The 23,948-nt window shown below is 34.6% G+C and overlaps 1 protein-coding gene across 3 annotated transcripts in view; it reads right to left on the reverse strand.

Moving 5' to 3' along the window:
* KYNU (kynureninase) overlaps positions 1-23,948 on the reverse strand; it is a 122,148-nt gene that overhangs the window by 44,555 nt on the left and 53,645 nt on the right. For all 3 annotated transcript variants that reach the window (XM_060626170.3, XM_060626171.3, XM_060626173.3), the window contains exons 9-10: positions 12,320-12,418; positions 11,462-11,535 (exon numbers count right to left, since the gene is read on the reverse strand). In XM_060626170.3, coding sequence (XP_060482153.1) covers positions 11,462-11,535; positions 12,320-12,418 — 173 coding nt within the window. The remainder of the gene's footprint in view (positions 1-11,461; positions 11,536-12,319; positions 12,419-23,948) is intronic.

The raw sequence follows: 23,948 nt of genomic DNA on the forward strand, positions 1-23,948 counted from the left end.
CTGGAAGAAATCTTAGCAATCCCCCAGGCCTAACTATTTATTTTTCCCCTGAGCAAACCAATACCTGGAGAGGTGAAGAGACCTGAATTTGTAATCAAACAGTCGATGGCTCCCCACTGTTTCTAAGCTAAAGATGAAAATTACTTACTTGGAATTCAAGGACCTCAATATTCTGGTCCCTGACTGGGATGCGTGTAAAACCACCCTGCCTGGAACACCCCTCCACTGCCTGTTCCCCTCCAGCCTCAGTACCAGTTAGGAGAATTTCTCCAGTCAGCTCAAATATCACCTCCTCAACAAAGGTTTCTCCAACCTCCCTCTTTCCTTTCTCGGCTCACATTGGGACAATGGGGCTCATTCATGTCTGTATCCCCTATGCCCTGCATACTGCTTTGCCTATAATAGATATCAAGAAATATTTTTCAGTTGATAAATGAAATAACCACATGACATTCGATTAATGATTTAGCATTCTTTTGCCCAAACATCAAATTAATCTTTCCTGTCTATCCAAACTTTTCCCTATCCTATTGATTCAATTTTCTAATAACTTTTAACCCTATCCTGTTTTTGTCATCCTATTATCTCTGACCATATTTTAGATAGTGAGCAGCTCACTTCTGTATGATTGCAAACATTCCTTAACTGGAATCCACGTTTCTATTCTTGACCTCTTTCAGAATGCTGCCACCTATTTTTTATAATAGATCCCTAATCCTACAATTTCTCATCACCTCCTCTGCTACTCCTCTGCTTTCAATTGTGACCACCTCTTGCCTGCTTTCTCTAACGGTTCCCCAGCAGGTCTTCTGAAGACCATCCTTACCTTCCTATAGTCTATTCCCAACAAAGCCACCGGAGGGATCATTTTGAAAATTGCTATGCCATGTTGCATTTCTGGCAAAATGGGAATGGATGCCATGTCTTTATATAGTTTTCTAAGGGTCTACATGTTATGGACCTTTCTAGCTCTCTAAATTTCATCTACTCATCTCCTGTTTGCTCATTCTATTCCAGCCAGGCTAGCCTCCTAACTATTCCTCAAATATTCAAGACACGTTCCTGTCTTACGTTTAGATACTCCCTCTGCCTGGAACTTTCTTGACCAGATAACTGCTTGGCCCACCCTCTGTCTCCTTCACTTCTTCATCCACATCTTATTTTCTCAATGTGGGCTTTTCTGAATGCTTTTTAAATACTGCACATTGCCAAGGATCCCACATACAGTATTTTTATATCTCCTTTTCCTGTCCTACTTTTTCAATTGTCCATAGGACTGATCAACTTCAAATGCATTATATAATTTGCTACTTATTATGTGTATAGTTTGTCTTCTCTGGCTGGAATGCAAACTCTTTGAGGACAGGGATTTTTGCTTTGTTTGTACATACATCCAAACACTTTAAAAACTGCCTGGAATATATATATATATATATATATGTATATGATGCTCACTAAATATTTATTCAATGACTACAAATGTATTACAAGGACATTATACAACTAGAAGTCAAATTTTTTCCACAGTGTTCAGTGAATATATTAAACTTCTTTTCAAGAACAATTATAGACTTTTTGGGCTCTTCATTTTTAGTTGTTCCGAGCTCTATTCATCTATCATTAGCCAAAGTGTTTCTTCCAGCCTCCACTGACTGTCTCTTCTAGCCAATCAATCCAGTTTGAAAGACCAAATGCAAACAAGGAAGGGTTTGAGCATACTAAAACTCTGCCCTCAGGGAAGATATGTTTGGTAGGATTTGGGCATGGTCTCATGGGTACCTAAGACTCCTAGTCCCGTTCTTAGGCCATTCTTCACAGCGTCCCACTAACTCTGCTAAACCACTTTGCAAAGTAAGAAGAGAGACTTGGAAACAGAAACACTATTGCTATCATTTAAGAAGACATTGGAATCCAGAAATAACAGTATATCAGTGTATAAAGAAGGTGGAACTAGTTAGTGTATAGGAATAAGGAAAGCAGTAGATATAAACTATAATAAGAAGTTAAAAAAAATAAAAGAGAAAAAGCAAGGAGAGTCTAATTCTAGGCAGTTGGAGACCAGCACATTTGCAGGAAAAGTAAAACCATGGCCAAGTGACAGCAGAAGATTCAAAAGTGTCAATGACAAACAAAAAAAATCTCGAAAACTGACAAAACAGATTGCATTAGCTTATACATTGTACATTCATCCCATGATGCCAACAAATAGTCCCCAAGCAGGACTATGATAAGGCTTGACATCTCCATGACCCTGGACAGGTAAGATATTACCAACTCACTCCTAGTTAGTAAAGAAAATCTCTATCAAATCTTATTTTCTAAAAAAAAAAAATATATATATATATATGGTGTATATATATATATATACATCATATATATATATCATCTCTTCCCAATTGCTCTGCTCTATTCTAAGTCTATCAATTTAACACTGCTCTGGAAAACAGTGTGAGAAGGTATCACGAAACTCAACTCCTTTTCCTCCTCTCATTTGCTTACTCACCTATAAATATTGTTTAGAGTACTCCACCTGGTTCTGTTACATATTCATTACATCTTCAAATCTTCTTTTTAAAAAAAATTTTTAATGCTTATTTATTTTTGAGAGAGACAGAGAGACCGAGTGTGAGTGGGGGAGGGACAGAAGCAGAGAGGGAGACACAGAATCCCATGCAGGCTCCAGGCTCTGAGCTGTCAGCACAGAGACCGACGCAGGGCACGAACCCATAAACGGAAGAGTTCATGACCTGAGCTGAAGTCTGACATTTAACCAACTGAGCCACCCAGGCACCCCAATTACATCTTCAAATCTTATTCAAGGGGTGGTTTGTTAGAGTATGTCCAGGAGTCTAACAGTGTGACAAGTGTAGTTATAAAAAAGCACTTCCTAATATGATGAGTTTTGATTAATGACAATTATTTCCTGAAGTTTCAGAATAATATGGTGTCTTTAAAAGAACTAAGTCAATATTTTCCTGGTATGAAAGCTTTGTTAACAAATAAACCCTTTGAAAATTTTCTATATATGCTTTCTTGAATTATATTATTATTTTGAAATATTGATTTATAATCCTTTGAGGTAGTATTGATGTTAAAAGCACAAAAACAGAGATGTCTGAATTTAGGACTTTCTAAAGGACTTGCTGCAATGTTGATTAAAATACTCATGAAGGATTTTTTTAAGTTGTCTATAGCTAGTTTTCCTGGATATATTTGGTCTTTGTAGAAGCATATGGAAATGCATATTTAATTTGACAGTATTTTGCAAATCATGCCCCCTTCAGAATAACTTGCAAAGTAGAAATGCTTTCATATGCTAGAGGATGGTTTGTCTATTATGCTGAGAGTAAAGAAAACCATATATTCAACAACAAAATTTTTTAAAAAGTATTTTTTTGGGACACTGCAGATTATGAAAGAAAGAAATATCACAAGACAATGTCCTTGTACTCAAGAAAGGTAGAATTAATTTATAATCAATATTCAAACAATCATATTGAACATGTAAAGATGATTTCTCACAAGTATCACAGGCCCCTTAAAAAAAAAAAGACCATTTTCAGCCTAAGTTTCTATGACTTCTACCAAATCTTCTAAAATCTTGTCCAAAGCTGATTAGAGCAGAGATTGATATGGGAACCAAAGCAAAATATCTATACATGAACTAGTCATGACCAAGGCAGACCTCAACACTAGAGAAAAAGATCATTTCCACCCAATCAAATCTTCTCCTTTGTAGTTGAGTAAAAACAAGTATGCAAAGAAAAAAAAAAAACAACAACAACAAAGCAGATCACATGAGTTCAGAACTTTGTTCTGAACAATGTATTTTATTACAAATGTTCTTGTGGTTGGTGAAGTTAGCCCAGACCAGTCTTTTGAAAGCACCAGGATCCAGTGGGTCTGTGTGTGGCCCACACACAGGTATCCTTGCACCATGGCTGTTTTGGCCATCATAAGGAGCCAAATAGATACATGGATTTTTCTCAATACTAACAAGTAAAAGTTTTAGCACTAGTTCTTCATATACATATATATAAAACTACCCTGCAGATTCCAAAGGTCACTTTAGGGGCAAAACTTGAAGTAATTAAAACAAGAGCTGAAGCTCCTTGACAAGTTTTACTTTTGGTGTCTGAAAGGTTCACTGACCTCATATATCTTCAGAGACACTTAACTGCAACTTTAGAAGAAAAAATAAATTTTGAGATTTCAAAGGACTCCACAATTTTCCCAAATTAATGATTATGTCACCATTATCTGAGAGTAGTGATTTGCAAGTAACAATGGCTTTAATATATCTTTTTATACTGATAATTACTATTTTGGCTTCCCTTTAAGAGCCAGGATTACTTTATCTCCTGAGTTGAAAAAATCAGATTATTTACTGAACTTATTTCTAATTGTGATCACACCCCAGAGTATAAATGTTATTTTTATGGTTACAGCTTAAATTCACAACACACAAAAATCATCTAGATGATTATGCATAGTTAAAATTATTTCAAGCCAAGAAGATAAGGGATCCTTTTAGAGTTACTGATCTAACATGGTTTCCGAATGAAGATAGGTATAGGTTATATGTCATGATTCCATCGATGAGTTTTCTTCAATCAATGTGCCATCTTTTGGGCTCCTTACAGTGAGGATTTAGGGACTAAAACTTAGAACAAGTTTAATGTCCTCCATGAGCTTGGCTCTGAAATTAAGTGTGAGCATGAAGCAAACTTGATTTCACCAGTGTTTATAATTTCTAAAATATTGTAGAATAGGCATAACGAGCAATTTCATGATAATAGGCAGAATTTTAAATGTTAAGTCAATAACTCAGGTTCCATAAAAGTTTGAGTGAAAAGTATTAAAAGAAAATGATCACTTGACATATCCCTTTAAGAAATGTCATTTAAGTAATTCTTTCTACTTCTTTATACTTTCTCAAATGTGTGAAACTAACCAAGTGAAATCTTTCTCATAGGCAACAATTTCAGCTCTCAAAGTAACAAAGAGTAAATTTATTCACTTAGTTAATGTAGCATTCCATTCAGCAGAGGATTTGTAACTGTAAATTTCCCCACCAAGCTTTTCCAAAGCACCTGAGTTAAAGGTATCTATCCACTGCTCCTATGGCAAGGTCTGAGAATTCACTTAGCAACTATAAAACATAAAAACATATAAACATATAAAACATATAAAACACATATTCTAACCTTGCGTTACCTGTCATCTAAATCAACCATCAGTTATTAAAATATTATCTCTATAGTGGATTATAAGTTAAAATCATAGGCAGTATCTTATATTTATTTTCATCTGTGAAAGTTACTTGTACAAAAATATGTATTGGTTATAGTTGTTCATGTCTTCTTAATTGACTCAGGATCGTTCTTTTTTTTTTAATAAAATTTTTTAATGTTTACTTATTTTTGAGAGAGAGACAGAGACAGAGCATAAATGGGGGAGGGGCAGGAAGATAGGGAGACACAGAAACCGAAGCAGGCTCCAGGCTCTGAGCTGTCAGCACAGATCCTGACCTGGGGCTTAAACTCAGGAGCCATGAGATCATGACCTGGGCCGAAGTCGGATGCTTAACCGACTGAGACACCCAGGCGTCCCAGGATCATTTTCTTTACATGACAAAGATGATTACCTTAAAAAGGATACTTCTGCTGAAGTAAGATAAAATGGAAGTTTCACTCTGTTTACACCCTGAGATTAGAAAGAAATATGGACGTAATGGAAGTCTTCATTATTTGATGACCAACGGAATACTGGGAAAAGGTCATTTAAAATAAAATCCATTTTAAACAAATAACCATATTTTTATAGTAATTAATGGAAGTTTTTAAAATTTGAATGAGATGCTTTTAAAAGGTAAAGTTTAAAATTATATAAAAATGTACACAAAATTTGATAAAACAAGTTAGAAGTATAATGTGCTAATTATTGAAAGGAGTAAATAATAAATCGAGTGTTGATTTTTTTGGTGTATTTTAAAAAATGTTGGGATAGAAAAATACAATCTCTTTCATATTACATTTAACTTTTTTAACATGACCATAGAAATGATCATTTCTATAAAAATTTTTGAAGCATTCATCATTTCCTTTCAATCCTTGATATTCAAGTCATTTGCTTTTGAAGTACCGTGTCTAATTTCTTCTACTTCATCTGTTATTGGTTCTAACTCTGACAGATTCTCACTGCCCATAATTTTGTGATTCAGCAATTCTTCAGTATCACTTGCATCAGGAAATCTTGAATCTCTTGAAAAATTTTACTTTACAATCCATTTTCATTATGTTTTTATTGTGTTACCTGATAGTTATAAATTTTATAACCAGCAAGAGACCAAGACATTTTATAAGTCGTAGAGATAGATGCTAATACTAATTGGGAAAGGATGTTCAGTAAAAGCTAATTTTGTGAGTAGTTCATTAGGGAATATTTTCTATTATGGCAATCTTCGCTTTCTAACATTACTATGTGTCTTTGGGAAGTGGGATAATGTCTTGGTAATCAGAAACTCTTGTAATTTGCAATCAGATTAAAAGAAGGGGTAAAAATTAAGCAAGTGATAAAGCTGGAAATGCAAATTGGTGTCCTCTACAAATGTCTATTATTGAAACCAAGACCGTGGATGTTTCTGGACCCAGGGACCAAAGTTGAGGCACTGAGAGTGAAAAGGTGAAAGAGTAAACTTTGTAAAATTTAGAAGAGTCATCACATAAATTGGAGCTGAAGCAAGAGAAAATGGCGCCCTGAAGCCTAGGGCTGTGGGAGGGAAACATCAATGACAAAGGGGATGGTGAAGGATATCTAATATAACTGAGAAGTCAAAAAGTTGTGGCTGAGAAGTCATCCAAGTTAATAGTAAACACCGAACTTGAGAAACAGGCTAACAGATGACCTAGGAAGTGGAGGTCACATTTCAACTTAAGATTCTCTGAAAACGGAGAAATCTATTGATATTGGCCTACTGCATTTCAAAGGACCTGGAGTTTTATGAATTTACACACCTTGCTGGTGTCCCCTACACTTCCTTGTTCTCTAGACTTTAACCAGGAGAACTTATGCAGGTAGTAGACAAGAATACGATACCTAAGTCCAAAAGGATCACTAAGAAACTAAAACCAGGTTTAAATTATAGATAAGTTTTAGATGATGGCATTCTCCAGCATTGCCTGGAGAAGTATATAGAATCAATGTGTCAAGTCAGCATTCCCTGGAACAAATGTGTATTAGATGGTCTTCCCATTTAACATTAATTGTACAGTTGGGCCAAGCATGGCATGAGCTTTTCTTAAGTCGTTTTGCTAAATTTTCTTTATGCCTCTTTTTATCCTTTTTTAGACTTTCCTGAATATTGTTTGGCTTGTCTTTTTTTTTTTTTTTTTTCCCAAATAAAAATAATAATAACCTACATTGCTGAGTTCTAAAATTTGCCCTAACCATGCACTGAAGTTGGCCAGTCTCTTCAGCTGGTTCTTCTTAACCTGGAAATTACTTATTATAATAAAGAAGATGACTCAATCCCTTTAAAAAGCCTTAAAAATGTCATCTCTATTTCTAGGCTTCAATCACACACTTCTAGCTGATTATGGGAATGTGCTAACACGATTTGAAATTCTAGCATTTTCATCAAAATTATCAGTAGGTCTCATTCTTGGTCACTCAAAAAACTTAAAAAACCTAAGGGAAATGAACATTTCAATAAATCTAATACATTGGAGCATTTGGAGCTTTATTATGTCCTTTATTATGGAAATAATAAAGTTTTATTATGGAAAGTGAGGAACAGCAATTTTCTAGTATGAATGGTCTTACTGGACGGGGTAAAAAAGCAAGTGACAGAAGGAATCTTAATATGGGGCTCCTGGGTGGCTTAGTCAGTTAAGCATCTGTGCAGAGCCTGCTTAGGATTCTCTCTTTCCCTCTGTCTCTGCCCTCCCCATATCGTTCTCTCTCCTTCCTCTCTCTCTCAAAATAAATAAAAACACATTTAAAAGAAAAAGAGCTCATATGATCCAGGCTTGTTCTGTTTTCATGCTAGACTCTCTTTCTCAAAAAAAAAAAAAAAAAGCATATATACACATGCACATATATATGTGTATGTATGTGTGGCTGGGGGTGTTGAATTGCAGTCTATGGCCTCCTACAGAAGAATCATTTTATGAGCTTCAGATATTTTTGAATCCCATAAAATCAAAAGGTTAATTACTGATCTAAAGTGTACCAAAAAGTCAACATTTATAAAGTTAAAAAAATTCAATGTATTTAAGTCCTTTTTTAGTGATGCATTTCTGATCTTCAAATTCTTATAGCTAAAAGTATTTCCCTTTATATCTCAGAGCAATAATTATTAATTTTATAGAATGAGTTGAAGTCATCCTTGAAGGAAAAAAAAACAAGATGGCATTTACTCAAAACCAGTTCTAATTTAGAATAATTCTTAGCTATAGACAAAGTTTAGAATATGACACTGGAATGAGAAAAGGTGATGATAAACTAGGACAAGGTCAAGTTTTACTTGAGAATAACGGCTTGAGTTATGATGCTTAATGCAGTGGATTGACGATAGTCTGTACTCTTTCTCTTTATTGGCAAAAGGTTTTTGGAAAAAGTCTTAGGTTATATGTTCTGAAAAATGGCCAAAATGCCTATTTAAACAAAAAAAAAAAAAAAAAAAAGAAGTGCAACTTCTTGGTACAGATGTAATTTACCAGTTGCTAATGGAAACATATAAAATATATTTCAAAGTTATATACTGAATATTAAACTTTAGAATTCAGGGTTACACATTCTGGTATCCACTGTCTACACCAGGTGGGTCAGTCACTCCCATAATGCCCTTTTTCCCACCCTTGATGAACATTTATGCATTCTGTTTAACCACACACTTAGAATGCCCCTAATTTAACTCTGACCTTCATCCTGTTTTACTTTTTTTTTTGAAGGTTTTGACTACACAAGTATAACACTATAAATACAGTCAAATAGTACAAGAAAAACCAATTTAAATATATATACTTTAAAAATTCTTAAGAAAGAATAAATGACATAAAAGAAAATATCACTTGTATACTACTTGTTTGAAATAACACGCTTAGCCACTAGATGTCACCCTTTAAAAAAGCAACAGAGTTTACTTCCCAACGTTTGCTACATCAATAGCTGTTACATTCCACTATTGGGTGGAAGTTGGCACCATTGGAATTAGTCATTCTGACATGATGTAAAAAGAAGCTTTAACAACAAACAAACAAACAACAACAAACAGGGTTTCCTGTAAAGAGGGCTTCATGAGTCAAGCCTGATTTGAGTCTTTGGAGACCAAAGCCGGATGGTTAAAATGCCACAAGAGATAATAACATATAATTTTCAAAATGTTAAAAGCATGTCTCTCCTATAAGTATGAAGTGAAGATCAATAAAGATCTCATTCAACTCATTAATTAGCGAGGAACCAGTCAGATGGTAAGGAATGTAAGGCCTGTAAAAGAGCATTCAAGGAATGGAAACTTACTTACACAGCTTTCCAAAGGCCTGCTGAAACGAACTTGGTAACAGACACAAAACTGTGTCATGTTCTACAAATTACAAGCCACAGCCTCTGAGGTTATGTTTTCTATTTGAGAGAAATGATCTCTGCTAGTCAGAAGTCTAAGAGGTGACATACAACTTCACAGTGAAGCGACAAAGTATTTAGCCTAGATGTATGGACAACATGTAATTCTTTCACAATTGTGCCTAGTGCTTTACATGCACCGTCCCATTTTATTCTCAGAATCATTGCTTATGAGGTAGATGCTGATATTATCTTTATGTAGAGACTAGAACACTGAGAGGTCAAGGAACACTCTTTAGGTTATGGACCAGAGAGTGATCGTGCTGGAATGTGAATGTGGCCTGTCTATACAGTCTTTCTCCTGGGACCAAAGATGTAACAATTAGAGTGGTCTAGAGGATGATGGGATTCTATAAGACGAAGTGCATGTGAGCACACTATGGCGGCTTCACCCCCTCCTGTTTCTCATCCATGAAGGACAAATAGTGACAAAAGAAATTTCAAGTGCAACAGACATATGCTGTAAGATCAGAGCTTAGCTGCTAACGCTTAAATTCTTGAAAATTTGTGTAGATTACTTAACATATCCCTCACCATCCCACCAGCTTGTCTTTGGATTGGTATGATACACCAGATCCTCTATTACAATTTAAATAAGTGGAGAGTGGGAAATGATCAGAGTAGTGAGTCTCCACACAAAAGCAAGCAGTATCTTATATACTGTCTACAGGGAAACCAATTACGTTAGGTAAAACACTATCAATGGGTTTTGCTAAAAATGAAAAAGAGACCATTTAAAATATGCATAGTATTCCTGTAACATAATAATGCTTTATATTCTTTTCAGAGAATTTGGGACATGGGGAGAAATCTAATATACTGACAATATATTTGGGGAAGACATCTGCCTGACAAAATACCTGTCTAAAGAAAACGCTCTATTTAATTTTAAAACTTTAAAATCTTGAAGAAATTTTAGACACGATTAAATGAACTGTAGAAAATCATCTTAAATTTCTTGGATTTATATGCATAGAACCTCAGAAATGTGAGGTGCTCCAAGTTTTATTACTAATTCAGCTTCAATTCTTGTAAAGATTACACCACTCAGCTAGTGGCTGAGAGGATTCAGAAAACTAATCAAACATTATTATATTACCTATTATGAGTCTAGACAGTCTCCTCATCACACATACTTTGATACAAAACTCTGAAAGGAGTTTTTTCAGAGTATTATTTCTTTATCTCCATACAGATAAAAACAAACTTACAAGTTCCCTAGTCAAATAAAAATGTATAAATTTGTTAATGTATCACATTTGCATTTATACTTGCTCTAAAAAATGAGAAAGTTATATAAAGTAGAAAAGTATTGCTTTTTATGCAGTCTGTGTTGTTCAGTGTTCAGCTTCTTCAGTTTTCATGGATTATAAAATCTTTTAGGACAGAAGATAATCCTTACAAAACCATCATATAATGTTTCTAGCTTTAAAGGTAGATGTAATTTTAATAATAACATACCACATTTAAGGCTCTATTAGGCACAGCTCTGGTTGCCTTTGATTTATTCATCAATGTGAGGAATCTGAAATTTCTGAAGTCTAATTTTGAAAAAAAATAAGTCATCTCTTTGCATTAAACCATCTGCTCTACATGATTACAGTGACTCATTTTTAGCATTGAGCTTCCCCTTTTGTGATTCATGTTCAACCAACTGAACTCTTCAAAAAGCATTTATTTCTAATAAAGTGCATCATTGTTAATAGAGTGGTAATATAATCATAATCAATCCAGATTCTTATTGGATAGCACCTTAAAGAACTCATCTAAATTTAGCATATCATTAATGCAAATTAATTTATTCATCACCAGAGAAGAGTCTGAAGATGGTACTCACGCAGGTTTAATTGTATGAGCATGTTTTTCATGGACAAAGGCACCAGCAAGACCTCCCGCTCCTGAGTTTAAATACTGGATAGAAAAGAAATTAAAATGTATGAGCATATGATAAAAATGAACAATAAAATCACTTGACTTTTTTGTTATGAAACCAACTTTTGACCAGCTCAAAATGTGTGATTTTTGAGCTTTTATAATAAAACATAATTTTACATTACCTAACTCAAAGAAAAAAAATAATAAATATAAGCATTATTAATTGAGACTAAATACCTATTACATTTTTGGCCAAATTTTGCATCAACTAAATAGGTAACAGTTCCAATGAAGTCTATCTAATTTTAAACCCTATTCATTTCAATTATTTTGTTACAAAAATATTTCCATAATAATAAAGCATCTATTTTTAAAACACCTACATTAAAATAAAATTAGTTTCATTTCCATAATCCCTGTCAATGAAATTGTCTTCAAATATCAATATCAAGTTGATTCCATAAGAATTATCTTTATGTATGTAGAAATGACACAGCATATCACCAAAACCTAAGAACCTAATCAATTTGAATTAAGTTCTAAGGGTGGAGCTTTTTTCCTAAAATCTCATGATTTTTCCATAGTAGCCAGGCAATTAAAGGAATTAGTACTCTATAGTGGATGGAAATACCCAATTTTAATTATTTATTATACTATTCTATCATATGACTTTATAATTAACTAAAGTCAGAAAAAAACAGTAACAAAAGAAATGGAGTAAAGTAAATCAAATAGTTAAAACTGGCCACCAATCCAGTTGTTCATTTAGATAACAATCAATGTGTAATAAAAGGATATGAACATATTAACTAATTTGTACCTTGTAGGAGCACCAGCAGGCAAAATCAACCCCCCAGTCATGTAAGCGGAGTTCAACATTTCCAACTGCATGTGCTAGATCAAAGCCAACAAAACAACCCTGGGGAAGAACATAATAACAAGTTTTGAATTTGCTTAATGATTAGAAATAATAAGTACAAATATCTCTAAAAAAATCTTTGACAAACTGCTGTACTATAAATATGGTTTATCCTTTGGTACAGTGGTTCACAACATGTAAACCACAAAACACTGGGCATTCCCAAGATCCTTCTAGGTCAAAATTGTTTTCAAAATATGAAGACATTTTTGCCTTCTTCACTGTGTTGACATTTGCAATGATACTTTAAAAACAGTTATGGGAAAATTGCTGGCATGTTAGCACAATCAAGGCAGTGGCACCAGATTATATTAGCAGTCACTGCATGTTGAAACCATTTAGTTGCAGGGGGAAATAAGAAGATAATTTTGCTTAAAAATCTCCTTGAAAGGGATGCCTAGATGGCTTAGTTGGTAAAGTGTCTGACTCTTGAGGCTCAGGTTGTGATTTTTCAATCTTGAGATCGAGCCCCTTGTCAGGCTCTCCCTCTCTCTCTCTGCCCCTCCCCTGCTCATGCTCTCTCTCTCAAAATAAATAAATAAACATTAAAAAAACTCCTTGAGACATCTGTAAAAATGATAAAGTTATTTTAAATCTCAATGCCTTAGTTCTCATATTTTTAGGGTTTAACATGAGAAGTATGCATAAAACATTTGACCACATTCTGAAGTAAGAGGGTTACCTCAAAGTAATGCACTTATGCAATTATTTGAGTTGCAAGCTGAACTAGCCACCTTTACTCCACAGAGAACAATTTTTTTTAATGAAAAAGCAACTGAGAGACAAACAACAGTAATTCATACTTGGGCATTTGATAGACATTCTTTTGGAAATGAATGAAATGAGTGTCAAATCAAGGAAAACAAGTCATAGTATTTGCTGCCAATGAAAAAAGTTTCTAAGAGAAATTAGGATTTTGAAAACTTGTATCCACTTCTATGAATATGACCACTTCCCAATATTTAAGATATTTCTAACGAGTTTAGTAGTAACATGTGCTTTTTAAAATAATATATAATGAAATACGTAGGTGTTTGGAAAATATGAACCAATATTTTTCAAACAACCAATGTTTGATATTACATATCAAGCATGGATAAAGACCTCTTCAAAGTACAAAACCATACAATGGATTTTAATGTAACAAAGCAGAGAAAGTTAGTAATTTGGTTTCACATTGCATACCACAACTTGTCAAATTCTGGTACAGTATCAAAGAATAGTCATAACTAACTGAGAAAAGACTATTAAAATACTTTTGCTTTTTCCAACTATCTATCTGCATGAGGACTGATTTTCTTAATATGCTTCATGAAGGAAAAAAAGCAAGAGATTGAATGCAGAAGCAGATATAAAAAACTAGCTGTCTTCTATTAAGCCAAATTAAAGAGATTTGCCAAGTGTACAACATTCTTATTTTGTTTTAGAAAACATAGTTTTGTTTCCCTAATGGCATATTATTTATGTTAATATGTAATGTGTTTGGGATACCAGGGTGGCTCTAGTCCATCAAGCAACTGACTCTTGACTTGGCTCACATCATGATCCCAGGGTCGTGAGATCAGGTCCCATGTCAGGACACATGCTCAGCATGGAGAGATGCTTAGAATTCACTCTCTCTCTCTCTCTCTCTCTCTCTCTGCCTCTGCCCCTCTCCCCCTCTCATGTTCTCTCTCTCTCTCTCTCTAAAATAAAAAAATTAAAAAAAATATATGTAATCTATTTGTTATTATTACTCTAAAACAAATGAATGAATAAATGTATTTAATTAAAATATAGTAAATATAGATATAAACACAATATCAAAACCTCTTTGAGGTCTTCAATGGTTTTTAAGAGTGTAAAATGTGTGCATTACTAAAAAGTTTGAGAGTCACCTGGGTGGCTCAGTCTGTTGAGTGTCTGACTCTTCATTTCGGCTCAGGTCATGATCTCCTGGTTTGTGAGTTCAAGCTCTGCATCAGGCTCTGTGTTAACAGCTTGGAGCTTGGAGCCTGCTTCAGATTCTGTGTCTCCCTCTTTCTCTGCCCCTCCACCTCTGCTTGCATGCTTGCTCTCTCTCTCTCTCTCTCTCAAAAATAAACATTTAAAATTTTTTTAAAGTTTGAGAACCTCTGCTTTAGTATATCCTCTAACCTGATGGAGTTAATAGTAGTTTTCAGTTTGTCACTGAATCCCACATCATGCCCACATTTAATTTAATTAATTCAAGTATATATATGATATGATAAATTGCCTTAATGGCTTTCATTCTTTGTCCATCCTTGTATCCATCTTCTTTGCCATGTAATTTTTCAGTTCTTCTCACTGTGGGCAGAATGTGATTCTCTGCACTGGGATTAGACAAGTTACATATTTTGACCAATGGAATGTTAGCACATGTAATACAAGGAGAGTCCAAAGCACTAGAGTGATTAGATTAGGCTTGTTTTCTCTTGTTCTCTGCCATCTCTGTAACAAGGACCTGCTTAGCCAACCTGCTGGCTCAGAGTCTTCCTCGCCTGAGCTCAGCTTGGATCAGCTGCTCTCCCCACCTCTCCTTAGTAGGCCAAGAGATGCATGAGTGAGTTCAGTTGAGACTTAGCAGGATCTCTATGACTAAGTAATGCCTAGATCAGTTGACACAAAGATGACCAATAAAAATGATGCTGTTTTTATGACTCAACACTGTGTCTCCATATACATTTACTTGAGACCCTAATAGCCTCTTACTATTTGACTTTGCCTTGTTTACTTGTTTACATGGTCCAAGTGTTCTGTATGTCTGCCTAGCAGAATTCACTGTTTTAGAAACTAACCCTCCGTTTCTACTGAGTTCCCAGAAGGAAAATCTGAAGCAATGAATTATATTACCCAGATTGTACCCAAACAATAAGTTCATTTTAATGGCTTAACATCAAAACCTTTAACTTCCTATAAATCAAAATGTTAAAAGTTTTACTTTGAGAATATAGTGATTCTTTCCACATTAAGACAATTTTGTACATAAACATGAATTTAAAAAAAAATCCCTGATCATTAAATGGGGGTAATAGTTCACTTTGCAAAAATGTTTTACCTGTGAGTTTTTCTATTTTTAGCTTACTAAGTGCATATAATAATTATGTTTTCAAAACTTTATATTTCCTGCAACTTTGAAGAAACACATCTATCTATAGAAATTATTGCAGTAAATAATTTCAGAGGGGCCAATTTTAGATTTTTCTAACACCTTTTAAAAATAACTAATGTTCAGGAGCCTGGGTGGCTCAGTCAGTTAAGCGTCTGACTCTTGGTTTCAGCTGAGGTCATGATACCACAGTTCATGAGATTGAGTCCTGCGTCTGGCTCCCTGTTGACAGTGCAGAACCTGCTTGGGACTCTCTCTGTCCCTTTCTTTCTGCCCCTCTTCTGGTCTCTCTCTTTCTCAAAATAAATTATTTTTTTTTAAAAAAAAGAATAACCTCAAACTGCTATTACAGGTACTTTCCCTGAACAGAGGGATGCAAACTATGACCTGTTTTTGAAGGTAACCTTGTATTTGAACACAATTAGTTTCATTTGTTTATTCATTTATTTTTTTATTATTTTAAATGTTTATTTATTTTTGAGAGAGACAGCGTGAGTTGGGGAGGAGCAGAGAGAGAAGGAGACACAAAATTCAAAGTAGGCTCCAGGTTCTGACCTGTGAGCACAGAGCCTGACACGAGGCTCAAACTCACAAACAATGAGATGGTGACTTGAGCCAAAGTCAGATACTTAATCAACTGAACCACCCAGGCGCCCCTCAGTGTTTAAATTTTTCTATGACTACTTTTGCAAGCAGAATTGAGTGGTTTCAACAGAGACCATATGGGTCACAAATCTCAAATATTTACTATCTTGCCCATTAAAGAAAAGATTTGCTGACCCCTAACATATAGAATTAGTTTCATAAAGAAAACTCAATATATTGAAGAGTCAATTAGAAACTTTACTCACTATAAAGTGGCCAGAACTGGTATCTCATAGAAGAAAAAGTTTTTTACCAGTATTATATATCTGATTTTGTTTTGTTTTGTTTTGTTGTGGGGGAGGGGATGGATTTGTACTTTGTTTCTCTCAGAAAAAAAAACGGGCAATTCATGTCATAAATGTAGAGAATGATAGAAAAGAAACACAATTAATCTCTATCAAGATTTAAAGATGGTCAAAATCTGGGTTTGCAGACTAATGTTTAAATTCAGCACACACACACACACACACACACACACACACACACACAGATTTTTTTGTTTGTATTTTAAGATACATTTTAATATTGAAATTAAATTTAGAAAAAAAAAAAGGTCTGAACTTGACATCCTCTTTTTTCTTGCCAACATTTCTAATTAAAACCAGTTTTTTTTTTCTTTTTTTGTGAAACAGTATTTACAACTCAGTTTTTTATATATATTTTTTTAAAACTCAACTTTTCTTCGAAAACTTAAGAAACAGGAAAGGCAGCATTTTTATTTTATTATCAATTATTTATAAAGAATGTCACAATGAAGAAACAATGAAACTTCACCTACCATATCCCATTATTAAAAGCCCTGTAGTCACATCTGTGGTACCACATTAAAAAATCACTTGAGGCTCTTACAATATGTTTTAATGTATGTACAATTCTTTCCCCATGGATGGCAGAAACATAAATTATTAACATGTAACTGTTTCGAGGAAAGGACCAGAAGATACAAACTTTAATGAGACCACCAAAAATTGATCTTTCAAAAGTTTCACTAGATGGCAGCATCTTAAAAATAAAGAAAAAACACATAGTTCTCCAAACCCTCACCATACTCATCCAGTTAATATTTTCGTTATTTTACCTCTTAAGAGTAGGTAGAAAAACAATATGAATAGGTGAAAACAGAAACTGCTCATTTGAGTGCCTACTTAATGCAATTTTTTAAATAAAAATAAAATATTTTTCAACAGATTTCTATAAAATTATCCAAAGAGCTCACACTGATATTGACACAGCCACATGCATTAAGCTTGCTAAATCACAGTTTTGAGTGCAAGATTCCCTGTGACGCTTCAAAGTTATATTTCAGAATATAACTCACTTTGCTCGGTATGGCTTTTAAAGACCTTTGTCATCTGGTTCAGTCTTCATGTCTCCTGTGCCCTTTACCTACCTCCCTCTATTTGCAAAAACCTTTCTCTGTCTCACTTTGCATGGGTAGCTCAGGTTTTGATGGCAAGGTAACCTCTGTGAAAGATTATTTTGCCACACTCTCTCTTCTATCCCATCTGACAGCCCTGTTTGCATAGCTCTCTTGCAGTAAATTTCCAATCATATTGTCTTCTACTTTTACACAATATGCATGAACTTAAATAATTGTTGAATAAGTAAATGAATAAAAAGTCATACAATTGTCAGTAGATGTTCTCTAAACTGATACTAAATTTTAAAACAATATTATTTGATGCCCTTTGTTCTTGTGGCAATTTTATGTCATAGCAATTTATTCAGACCTACATCTTTTCAAATGAAATTTCTTGGACAATTAATAGTAGTTAAAAATACATTCAAAATCCCTCCGATAAAACAAGGAATATTATGTGTTTTTTTTCCTTGCCATCTTCACTAGCTCAATACGAACATTTTTCTAACCAGTGGACTAATACGCACAAGGGCTGTTCTGAGATTTCCAGGTGAAGGGGTAGCTCACTGTCTCTCAAGTTTGATTCATTATTTGTCTATTTATTAAAGTAAAATATGGGATTGTACAACTTAATTTTTTTCCTGATAAGTTTATTGATTCATTCAGACAAATTGACTTTAGACTGAAACTATTTTGTTTCTTCTTCATCAAAAAAAAAAAAAAAAAAAACCCATAAATTATTAAGACCATCAATAAGCAACAGATTTTAGTGTGAAAAGGTAATTATACAAGATATTACTGGGTACACACAGAGCTGATAGTCAGCTGGTATGCATTGGGATGCTCATATAATTGCTAAAGTAATAAAATACTTGAAATGTTTGTCCTGATCCATTTGAGTAATCACCCATGGTGGTAGGTCCCATGATCCCTAGGAGATAACTGCAGGGATGCTTTCCAGCTAGCTTGTGGCCATTCATACATACCAGTCTCTTCATGTTCCCTCTCTAGTGCATGTCCAAACACCAGTGGATGCCCAAGGCAGTGGCACTAACATCATGGTGGGTAAATTACAGATGCCTATAAGTCCCTTCAAGGCTAGTAAAGAGTACTAGTAATGAAAATGTGACATTTCCATGGCTGTTGGGGGGAACTACAGCTTTCACACCATATCAATCAGGTCTTTAAATATTGTGAATATCATTCCTGGTTTGGTATAAAAATCATAGGAAACAATCAAAGAACTGCAGTGTTATAAATTTGGACAACATTACCTTAAAAAGAAAAACTGATGGCAAACTTTGAGGAAAGTGAACAACAAAAAAAGAAAAAGTTACAGTATATGTGAGTGAGTTCGTGTGTGTGTGTGTGCGCGCGCACGTGCATGTTGGTCAACTCTATATAGATGGTAAAAACAAATGGTGGATTAACAGTAATAGGTTAACCAGTTATCTCTGATCTTGGGATTCTCCAAAGAAGTTCATAATTAGGGAGTAATTGGATAGTATTGGAGGAAGGTAGGAATGAAGGGGAAGAAGATGAAAGCTAGTAAGTCTTCTTGCCATAGTCTTTTATTTTTTTTAAGTTTATTTATTTATTTTGAGAGAGACAGAAAGAGACAGAAAGAGACAGAGAGAACTGCAGGCAGGTTCCACAGTGTCAGCACAGAGCTTGACATGGGACTCAAACTCATGAGCTGTGAGATCATGACCTGAGCCTAAATCAAGAGTTGGATGCTTAACCAACTAAGCCGCTCAAGTGCCCGTCTGCCATAGTCTTGAAGCACTTAATTATCCAAAATGGATTCAAGTCCTATGATTCAAAAGCATACACAGATGCTAAATAATAATAATAATTATAATACTCAATAAAGATCTCTGTAAAAGGTGCCTCTATCATCTCTGTTAGTATCTCATTTCAGAGTCAATTTTTATTCTGAAAGTCTTTCATCCAGCCTGAGTTTATTATGTTCTCCAATTTCTTTTCATTTATTCTACTATGAAAGAGTTTAGAGCAAGTGTTCCCAAAATGTGCCACTTTGGCATGTGGAATATTTTGAGCTGAAGGCAATCAAGACTCTGCAAACTTAAGAGAAATATTTACCCTAGTTACTACCTAAGAGAATCTAAATTAGTTTTTCTCAGAATAAGAGTTATTAACAGAGATAAATTTTATCTGAATGGCCCAACTCTGTGGCAGTTCAGACATTTAAATACCAAACATCTGTTCTTCCTGTTGCCGGGTGAATTGCCCACCTCCCCATTGAACTCCAGGCCTCTATCCAATTCCTTAGCTGTGGATGGGATATATACCTCGGTTTACTTTTCTATCTTTGAATCGCTTATGTATATAGGGTTCTCATATGTACAAAATCAAATTTTATTTTCTCCTGCTAACCTGTCTCATGTCAACTTGTTAGACCAGCCAGAACAATCTTTGAGGGTAGAGGAAAATTTTCCTCCTCAACAGTGCCTATTACTCACATTTGTATAAATTGCTATTGTAGAAACTTAAATTAATCCTTTTAGTTGGACTTGCTTAAAGTACATATTGATGACACTGACAAATCCATAGATGAGTAGTCAGAGGTGGGGAGCATGGAGTCAATTTGCTACTAAAATTTAAAAGAAATGTGTCAGTTAAGAAGGTATGAGACAGAGCCAACAGCTTATGGAGAGAAAAAGGGATTTAGGAGACAGAAAAGGCAAAAAAAAAAAAATCTTGAGACTCCTAAGTGTTGTGTAATTTGCAGGTAAAAATGTCTTACTCTAACAAAGAGTGTGCTTTCAAGAATAAATTTCTGCTATTTCTTTTACCAGAAAAAAAGCAGTGATTGTTGTCTCTATATATTGTTGGAAGTAAGTATAAAACTGAAGGGAAAAAAATAAAACAAATTGAGTGGCAGTGTTCTCTTTTAGAGTCTTTCTCCAGCTGGCAAGGACCTCACACAAAATAGTTTGTTTGATTTATTTCAGATACCCAAGATGAGAAAAATAGCTCAAGGTAATTTTTCAAGCTTAATTTAGTTCATTTAATATTTAATGAGTTAATGGAGCAGTCTGCATGTCCTAAGTGTGTCAAAGAATAGAAATGGAATTTGAAAAAGAGCTCAAAATTTACAAAACATGTTTTGATTTTTAGAATAGTTACCCATTATAAATAATTCTTCCAAATTTTCTGATTCTACTTAAATGGGGGCACAGTTGTGCTTTAAACAGCATGTGATCCATAAAATTAGCTTGATCCATCCTTGCTGATGTGTACACACTTATTCATCCACTGGCCAAACAGGTATGTATTTAAAGAAAGATAAGAGATTATGTGCAAAGCACTAGCATGTGTCTGTGAAGTTTATAGGGTCCACTTTCAATCAGTCATTGAACACTCTGCTGACATAAGCTTCCTAAATTTGAGACTTAAGATAAGCATAGAAATAATTACAAGATAGTGCAAAAGGTGGTCAATAATACATTTTCCATCATGCTATGAAAATACAATATAAAGACAGATTTAGCCTGACACAGGGAAGCAAGAAAATTTTGATGATGGAGGTAAAGGATTCCACACTCATTTTTCTATAGGAGGTAGTCAAGAAGTATATGAGTTGGGCCTATAAGAAATATTTCACTTTACCCTTTCTTGTAATATAAGCATAAATACATATGCCAGCTGTCACGGCTTCAGTGCCAGGGTCAATAGCTACAGATAAGAGTTGTGCTGAAGAGCTCAAATCCCATTTAATGGGCAGAGCTATTACCCAGCCTTGCCACTTATTCTACACAAATGATGATCCAGTATTGCCAACCTTCTTATTTCTCAGGAGATATTTGAAACTAGGAATTTTTATATAAAACCTCTTGACTTTTTATTGTTAACATGTGATGATTTTTTTTTTAAATATACCATGTTTGTGGGGCACCTGGGTGGCTCAGTCAGGTAAGTGTCTGACTTCAGCCCAGGTCATGACTTCACGGTTCATGGGTTCAAGACCCACATAAGGCTCTGTGCTGACAGCTCAGAAGTTGGAGCTTGCTTCAGATTCTGTGTCTCCCTCTCTCTCTGCCCCTTCCCTACTCACAGTCTGTCTCTCTCTCTCTCAAAAATAAATAAACATTGAAAAAATAGATATACCATGAATGCATGTATAAAGGCTAAACAACACAAATCTTTAGGACAGGTTGTAACCTGTAAAGCAAGTAGTGGTTAAGCTGGAAGAACAGAATTCACATGTGGGAATTCTAACAGGAGGAAAAGCTAAGAATAAAGGCATGGAAACAGAAAGTATGACAACTGGGCAAGAAACCTATGAAACATTTGGTTTAGCTGAAAAAAGTTACATGAAGGAGAACAGAGGCAAATGTGATATTGATAATTTAGGTATATGCAAAATCATAAAAGGCTCAAGTGATTTGGATTTTTTTCCACAAATGGCAGAAGTGTGGTGGTCATCATGTGGGACAAACATGAGGCAGGGCATCTAATAGATATACAGATCTATCAGACACATGGATCTAATCACAGCATTCCCAAACACTGGCAGTTGTCTTTTCAAAGGCATGGTGACTTTTAACATTTACTTTTCTCTTTATCTACCCATCCTGTTACAAAGTGGATTTGAAGCAACTCTTTAATTTATCCATCACAAGGTAATAATACCTATATTAGAGCCCCATTTAGATGTGAAATGAAAATACGATTTTTCATAAGGTATTTTCCAGTGATTGCTATGTCAATTTACATGGCAAATTTCTCAACTAGATTTACTTATATATGTAAATTTACTTACATACTGAACTTGATAATATTTCAGAGGAGTCAATAGGATAATTCTTGAAGATATCATCCTTAATTTCTTCCCTTGAAGCTTATTTTTACGGACAATATGATAGTAATATTCTTTGTTCACCACCTTACTTAAGATAGATTATTTGCTAAGAAAATGAATATTTTGTCTTCACTCAACTGAGGTTTGATATTCTTTTTTTTATTTTATTTTATTTTTTAATGTTTATTTACTCTTGAGAGAGACAGAGACAGAGTGTGAGCAGGAGTGGGGCAGAGAAAGAGGGAGACACATAATCCAAAGCAGGCTCCAGGCTCTGAGCTGCCAGCACAGGGCCGGACTCAGGGTTCAAACCCACAAACTGTGAGATCATGACCTGAGCCGAAGTCCGACACTCAACCGACTGAGCCACCCAGGGGCCCTGAGGCTAGATATTTTTAATCTTCTTTGCATAAATAATTTAAGTGATTAAAGGAGGGAACAGTGAAGAGGACATTAAGGGAAATCTCTCATATTTTGTTGGGGACTTTTTTTTCTTTTTCTGCTTAGAGGTATTTTGAAATTGCACTTTCCTTGCTGTGAGGCACAAAATTGCCTTTCCATTCTTACAGTGGTCAGTGAATAAATTAGAACTAGTGTATATATTTCATGTTGAAACACTTCCATTTTCCAGTTTAACAAAGACTTACATTACTCTTCCTTTGATTAATCAAGTGGTATGAACAATGGGATATTGGAGAAAATAGCCTAGGTTTTAGACAACTGAAGTATTTTATAAAATGCATATCATCTACAAAAAATAAAAAACAAAACCCTAAGTGTAATATCTCATTTGGAGTTGGGGGGGGGGGGGAGCAAAATGTTTGAATAAAGCTAGATCCAGAGAAATAGTTATCTACCATGGCTTTGATGGGAGTGGCCACAGAGGCAACAATCCTGATTGGCAATGAGGAGGCTTGCTTTTTCTCAGATCTGTAATTCTAAAATAATGTCTTGAACCCAAAATACTCCCTTTTTTTTGAGAATTAATCTGTCTTTCTCACACAATCCATCTAATGAAAAACTTAAAACCTCTGATGAAAACTTCTTAGAAAGAACTCAAAATTTTTAGATTCTTGGGTCCTGATCCTCATCAATATATTTTGACTTATTGTTTGCAGGATCCAACCTGGATGAATTTAAGACTACAGATACAGTTCACTATGTATTTCTGAGTAGAATAATCCTTCATTATTCCCAAAGTAATGGATGTTTAGTTAATGGGACATTTCATCTCATCTCTGGCCTTTTTCCCCTTTTCTCTATTTCTATGTGTATATCTACACTATCGTCTTTCTTTTATCCTTGGATTCTGTGAATAGAACCAAATCTGGGTGAAACAGCAGGAGCTCAGTACAGATGCTTGATTTCTGATATTTATATAAAACCTGTTTTTAACATGACTGAGAGAATAAAGTTAAATAAAAATGATTTCTATGAGAGATCTGAAAAATATTTCATGTAGCACGAAATAAGTCTGGTATCTGGTACCCCCGTGTTGAACTGTATCATGATAGAGATTTTTCAAATTCTTGTATAAGCAACTGCAATTGTCTCTTAACTTCTGTCCATGCTTATCGCATTCCTACTGATT

This window comes from Panthera onca, chromosome C1 (genome assembly GCF_046562875.1).
Source record: "Panthera onca isolate mPanOnc1 chromosome C1, mPanOnc1 haplotype 2, whole genome shotgun sequence".
Classification (NCBI taxonomy): Eukaryota; Metazoa; Chordata; class Mammalia; order Carnivora; family Felidae; genus Panthera; species Panthera onca.